Genomic DNA, 6,651 nt, shown 5'->3' on the forward strand with positions numbered 1-6,651 from the left:
GCTTGTGCTCTTTTGCGGATCTCCAGGCTTCTTGTTGGACTCTGGCTCCTGAAGGGGTGAGGTCAAGTGAAGGATTTGAACTTGCAGTGTGGATGGCTGGATATTCATGTCACACGGGTTTTGAGGGGTTCAGCTTGGACCTGTCAGTTGCCATGGAGGACTCCAAGCTACTGGGTCAGGCCCTCTGGCAAGACTGCAGTGAGGGGTGGTGGACCAGCATGCAGAGCACAGGGGACTGTCCTGTGGGGAGAGGCTTGGACATGCACTGTAAACTCAGAGTGACTAGGACGTTGCATTGCCCTGGTGACTTAGGCAATGGGTGTCTACACGTGGAACATCTTCCTTTGCCTTTGCTGTTCCTTGGAAAGGGACAAGGTAGGATTCAGCAGTCCTCAGAGCTTCTGCTGGTTGGCTTTGCCCAGAGGAGGGCTTTCTACATCCTACTCTACTGGGGACATTTGCAGACAGGCTGGCAGGGAATAAGCTATTCAGTTCCACTCAGTTCTTTCCCAAACTCATTCCAGAGTGTATAGTAGGATCAGTGTTTCAAAACTAGTGACTGTCTTGAATGTGTAGGGGCTTAGCCATTGCAGGAAGAAGGGGCAGAGGTGATCATCTAATGAGCCAGGGACTTTCCAACAAGCCCTGCCTCCCACACAGTCAGGCTCTGTCCCCACCCCATACAGCCCTCTGGCCCCATGGGACTTTTATTCTGAAAGGACCAAGGCCCCTGGAGGTTTGGGTGTGTGTGTGTGGGGTATCCAGAGGCTGGAGCTGGCCCTGACCCTGAACAGGCCCTGCCCTCTGGGCTGTTTTCCGGGTAGTGATTCCGGGACCCTAAAGGAGGGGACTTACTGTTCTCACTTCTCCCCCTTATCCTCTGTCCCGGCCTTGCTGGCCTTCAAGCAAAGGGTCCCGATAGCCAGGCGTGTTGGTCTTCTCCCTACTGTTGCCTTCACGCCCCTGTGTCCTCATCTTTCTAGCCCTTAGCCTTATATCTTCCATCGGTTTCTAGCCTTCTTGCTGCCTTTCCTTCCCAAAGCAGACATGGAGGCCAGGTCACTATTCTGAAGTTTTGTAGCCTCCCCCAGCACTGAACAAGGGTCTTACTCTGTCCCATCCCTCTTCCCCAAAGTGTAGGATGGAAATATAAGATAGCTAGGATTCATTCAGACATTGGTACGTGTGGTCTGTTGAACTCTGTGTGGGTGAGGCTGTGCCTTGGGATGGGTTCTGTTGAGCACATGAGGCTTTCTTGAGAATAAAGACAAGGAAACAGACAACAACAACAACAACAACTCTACCAGTAGCTCCTGTTTACATTCTTGAACCCAACTCAGTTTTCCAGAAGTTTCACCAGGAAGAGTTCTTACTAGTCCTCAAATGCTCAAAGCTTAGTTCTTTCTTAGATGGAAAAGAAGAAACCAAATGAAATGAAGAGAGTTGAGATCCACTGTTCTCAAGGGGTCTTTCCCCTTTGCCTGTTTCTTTCATCCAGGAGGCCAGACCTTGAACCAGATGTGAGGCAGTGGAGTGTGACAAAAGACTTTGGCCTGGGGGCTACAAGTTATAGATTAACATGGGGAGGAGGGAGGAGGGACCTGGAGGGAGAGTAAGCAGCCCAAAAAAAGGGACTGCTGACCTGGAACAATCTGGCTTGCAGGGGTACAAGGCCTCCTCTCCAGGAGGAGCCTGGGGACCGGTGCAGTCTGGCTATTTGACCTTCCTGAAGACCTGCTCGCACACTGCATCCCTTGCAGTCAGTTCCTGGGGACACAGTAGGAATAATGAGGAGAGAGAAAGAAGGTTCTTGCCAGCCAGAGTTCCTTTCTTGAGGTCCTGGAGCCCCATTTAATCCTTCAGGATACAGCAGTCGGAGTGCTTGATGTATGGGGAATTGTATCATTGTCCCAAACCTTCAACTTTTCACCCCAGAGGAAGGAAGGAAGCTGGGTCACAGAATGTGAAACGGCTAAGTCTCCATCTCTCCAGTCATGATTTATGGACATGCATCTGATTTGTAGCCAGGGGCCCAACTGGCCCCTCTATTTCTTCTCTCTACTCTTCCCAGTGTTTTTGTTTTCCTTTCTTGCTTGCCTTCCTTGGAGGGGGGTAGGGAGTGGAGTAGGAGACTGCTTTGATTTGGGCAAGGGGATGTGTCTTAGCCCAAACAGGGGGATGAAACCCCTCTCCCAGCCCTCACCGAGCTTACCAGATACAGCTTCTCTCCCTCCAGCCAGTGTCTCCAGCCTCGGTTGGGGACCTCCCCTTTCTGCACACATACTAGCTGCTCCTCCTCCCAGGTTACTATGGTCTATAGGGAAAGCAAGAATAAGGGAAGATTTGGAGGCAGAACACCCCAAATGCATCCAACTCACTCTGGGCTGCCCCGCTTCACACTGCAGCAGATACTGTCTTGCTCCAGCCTCTTCATTCTGAGTGAGAGGGTGGTTTTGATTCAACATGACTCCCCCACCCCCACTGCCAACTCCTACAGGCTACTGAGGCCATAGTTTGTCTATGGTGACTACTAGGGTAGGGCAGGGATGGAACAGGATAAACCAGGGGTAAAATTGGGTGGTGGGTGATGAAGAACAAAGACTTGGTCCTTGGGATACTTCCAGTTGGCCTGGAAGGTCATTTGGGAAAGAAGAGAGATTGGTTGGGAGTCCCACCTGGGAATCTCTCCTCTTTCTCAGTTTCAAGGACAGCTGAAGTGTCCCTGAGAGTAAAGAATCACCCCTCCTCCCCCATTGGAGTGGGGCGGGCCTGGCATTCCAATCAGCATTTCTTAAACCCTCCTATAGAATAGGCCTTGCTAACCAAGGTGCTGAGAATCTTGATCAGATTGAGCAGGAAACAGGTGTCTATGATGCCAGGCGAGCGTTGGGGAAGAGCTGAGTCTTCAAGAAAGCGAGGGGTTAGTTAGATTGGAGATACTGGGACATCTCCAGCAAGGAAAGGAACAGATAGAGGTAAGAGAGAAGGTCAAATAGTTGTAAGAGGCTCTAAACTAGGGTGTTTGTGGAAAAGACCCTTGTATACCATGGACCTCATCTGGAACATAATGGATTGTCACTGAAAGGGTTTAATTCATGGTCACTTTTGCATTTTAGTTGAATCCTTGTGGCTATAGCATGCAGAGTAGATTAGAGGAGGATTAAGCCTGGGGGCCAATTTTGGGCACCAGGTGAGAAGTGAGGGCTTAAATAAAGGTAGTAATCGCAAGAAAGACTAGGAAGGATCAGTGATGTTCAGTGAAGTAAAATGGGCCATGAACGTAAGTCACATATGTAACTGCAAGATTTCTAGAAGCCACATTAAAAAAGGAAGAAGAAACAGGTGAAATTAATTTTAATGACATATTTTATTTAACCTAGAATATCCCAAACACTAAAATTTCAGCACGTGATTAAAATAAAAATTACTGAGATGTTTTACATTTTTTTTGTACTGTCTTAAAAAACTCACTATGTATTTATACTTATAACACACCTCAGTTTGGACTAGTTACATCTCAAGTGTTCAATAACTGTATATGGCTAGTAGCAACTATATCAGACAGTGTAGATCTTATAAGGATTTCTTGACCAACTAGATGTGGGGTGTGTGTGTGTGTGTGTGTGTGTGTGTTGGGGCGAAGGGGTAAGGGAACAGAACATGTTGACTGTGATTCCCAGGTCTCTGGTCTGCCTGGTTATCACCATTAACAAAGGCGGTAAATATAAAAGCAGAAATAGGTTTGGGTAGGAAGATAATGAATTTGGATTCGAGCTTGGCGCATGCAGATGGAAACATTGTCCGACAGATGAAAGCTTCACCCTGAAGTTCGGGAGACAGATCTGGCTGGAGAATACAAGTTAAGGACAGCTTACAGATGGTAGCAGAATGCATGGGTATAGATGATTTAGCTGATGGCTGTGTACAGACAAGAGAGACAAAGTCAAGAACAAAATACTGGGGGGGAATCCCAGATAAAGGGGTTAATAGGGGAACTAGGGTCTGCAAAAAAGACCAAAAAGACGGCATGAGAAACAGAAAGAAGTAGAAGAGAGTGGAGTCAGAGAGGCTAAGGGAAAGGAGACTCTGCATTGACCAACTGTGTCACAGGCTAGAGGGTGAGCAAATATTTCTTCTTTGGACTGAAGGTGACCTGCTCTTTTTGTCCTTTAGCTGGTGATAAGAGGGGGCAGGAGAGAGTGGTTTGGGGGAAGCACCCGGAGACTGTTACCTTAGGGATTCTGCAGCCTGCTGTGGTGGTCACTTTCTCTGGCTGGAAGAGGTCCCTTAGTTTTGCCTCAGACTGTTAAGAGGCACCTATCTGCTCTCCCACATGCCCTCCCCCAACCCCCCGGGAAAAGTACCTGGCATTTTCGTCCATCCACGATCCTTAGATCTTCTTCAAACTCAACTCCCACATCGAATTCCAGAATGTAGTTGCGGAAGGTGCTGAGGGTCTTGACTATCACGTGGTTGCCCTGATGGTCAATCTCCTTGTCTGGCTTGAGCAGCAGTGCTATCTTCCTCAAGGCCATGCCGATGTCTGTGGGGGGCTAGCTCTTAGCAGGGGTCCCACCAGCCAGCCAGGAACTTCCCTCCTGCAGCAGTACCTTGGGGCTGTGAGCTTCCCTTTAGCTGGGTGTAAGACTAGAGATTGACTCTCCTACCAGTGCTCCTGGCTAGAAACGGATCCCAGCTCACCTGCCCCCACCTGAGCCTTTCCACAGCTTCTAACCCCAGCACTCCTCCTTCTCAGTGGGACAGAGAGGAAGGAAGGGAAAGGGAAAAAGGGGAGTGAATGGGGCCTGGGGGAGGGGTGAGGCCATTACTTAGGGCTTGCAGATAATGTTCCATGTTCTTCTGCGAGACAAAGCGGTAGTAGCCGGTGAGGTTGGGAGGCATTGTCTGGGCTGGCCAAGATGGAGATGGAAATTTCAGGAGAATATAGCAGACAGGATGAGGAGGGAGCAGATGTTGTCTGGCAGGTGAGGCTGAGAGACTCCAGACCAGCCTCTACACACACACACACGCACGCACGCACGCACACACACACACACACACAGAACACTCTCGAACACAGAGGCTGCTGCGTAAAGGTCTGTGCTTACCAGGGCTTTTATAGGGCTGGGCCCTGGTGTAATAAGAGCTCCTACCAGACTTTCCCCCCTCCCCCCATGATGAGTTTGGGACTGGTGCCTGCAGCCTGAGGGAGGGGTAGGAACTTGACAGCTTTGTGCCTGACCTCGGCTTTTCCTGAGGAAGGAACCTGAAGTAGTATCTGGGGCTGTCTGTCATCCAAGACTTGACCCTTTTCGAAGGTCAGTTTTGGCTTCCAGCCCATTTCTGGCAGGTTTGGGAACTGTTCCAGAGCTCTGAGGGGGGCAGTCTCCCCTGGGAGAGGTCTGGTCCTGCTGTGTGGTGGGGGCGGGGGGAGCTTCCAGACTCATCCAGGGACGAGTTCTAACAATATCCTGAGATCCTGGGATTGAGTCAGGGATCCCGAAAGGTATGAGGGGGAAGAGGTGGGGAAAGAAGGGGTGACAGTCAGCTGGCCAGGAGCCACCGTGAAGAGAATTCTCCAGTGCTGCCTCCCACAACTCCCTCAGACAGCTTCACCGAGTTGGGGCCCCAACTCTGGATTCCAAACTCTTTGTCCAATAGTGCTCTTCCCAAGCAAAGAGAGGGTTGTCAGTGCGAGGTATTGGGTTCAAAGTCCAGAGCAGAAAGTGAGGGAGGAGTTTGGTTAGCTATTTTGGAGAATTTTCTGCTCTTTAGCTTGGGACCCAGGGGTTTCCCTCTCCCTCTGAAGTCACTGATGGAACCATCACCCCCCAGTTCCCAGCCTTTGGACAGCCTATGCTTACCAGATGTAGTCCCGTTGCTGGGGCTGCCTAAATTATTGTGTACCTCGCCTCCACCCCCATCCCCTTCTCTCTCTCTCTCTCTCTCTCTCTCTCTCCCTCTTACTCTCTCTCTCTCTCAGACCTACCAACTTCCCTGGCTGGCTTCAGAATCAGCTGGATTGGTTCATCATGGTTTAAGGTGGGAAAAGCAGGGAGAGGGAGGCAGAGAGCCTAGGCAATGGAGAAAAATCCCACCTGCTAGTGACTTGTTTCCACAGGTGTGTGTGTGTGTGTGTTGGGGGGTACACAAACAGCTCACTCTTCCTCCAGTCCCGGAACTCTTTCCACCTCCCTGCTGACCATCCGATGGTTTCCTCAGATACTGGGGCCAGAAACTGAAATGCTACAATCTCTCCGGTTTGGTTTGGGTTTTGCTTCACGGGCTCCCGGGGGGCACGCAGCAGGAACCTGCTGTTGGAAAGGGCTGTGAAAAGAGGTTAATGCAGAGCTGCTGGTGGTGGTGGTGGTGGTGGTGGTGGTGGTGGTGGTGTGACGTGAATAGTGCCCCTCCTCGCCTCGCTCAGGTCTTCGTTGACGTCTCCCCTTCCCTCCCCCGGGCATCTAGCTTCTCGATTCTCCCAATGTCCCTCTTATTTCCCACCCCCTCTACGGCTTTCCAGCTTCCTCCCCAGCCCCCGCAGTTCCCTTGCGCCCGCAAATTGCAGTCTAGGGAAAAAGCCCTAACACATTCTCCCGCCCCTGCTCCCCAGTCCCATTGGCTCCCTCCCCCGCCCTGCAGCACCTGGGC

At 50.8% G+C, this 6,651-nt stretch overlaps 1 protein-coding gene across 3 annotated transcripts; it reads right to left on the reverse strand.

The window, feature by feature from the left end:
* Positions 1-1,310: 1,310 nt before the first annotated feature.
* Positions 1,311-6,550, reverse strand: RBP5 (retinol binding protein 5). Of its 3 annotated transcripts, none has more exons than XM_060658515.3 (4): positions 4,830-5,101; positions 4,365-4,543; positions 2,213-2,314; positions 1,311-1,767 (listed from the first exon to the last, which is right to left on the reverse strand). In XM_060658515.3, the coding sequence occupies exons 1-4, from the start codon at positions 4,900-4,902 to the stop codon at positions 1,714-1,716; spliced, it is 408 nt and encodes a 135-aa protein (XP_060514498.1). In that variant the 5' UTR covers positions 4,903-5,101; the 3' UTR covers positions 1,311-1,713. The 3 variants fall into 3 exon arrangements, with proteins under 3 accessions (XP_060514498.1, XP_078306254.2, XP_060514497.2); XM_078450128.2 differs by lacking the exons at positions 1,311-1,767; positions 4,830-5,101 and adding exons at positions 1,774-2,101; positions 6,099-6,550; XM_060658514.3 differs by lacking the exon at positions 1,311-1,767 and adding an exon at positions 1,774-2,101 and having other exon boundaries at positions 4,830-5,103.
* Positions 6,551-6,651: the final 101 nt, after the last annotated feature.

This window comes from Panthera onca, chromosome B4 (genome assembly GCF_046562875.1).
Source record: "Panthera onca isolate mPanOnc1 chromosome B4, mPanOnc1 haplotype 2, whole genome shotgun sequence".
Lineage (NCBI taxonomy): Eukaryota > Metazoa > Chordata > Mammalia > Carnivora > Felidae > Panthera > Panthera onca.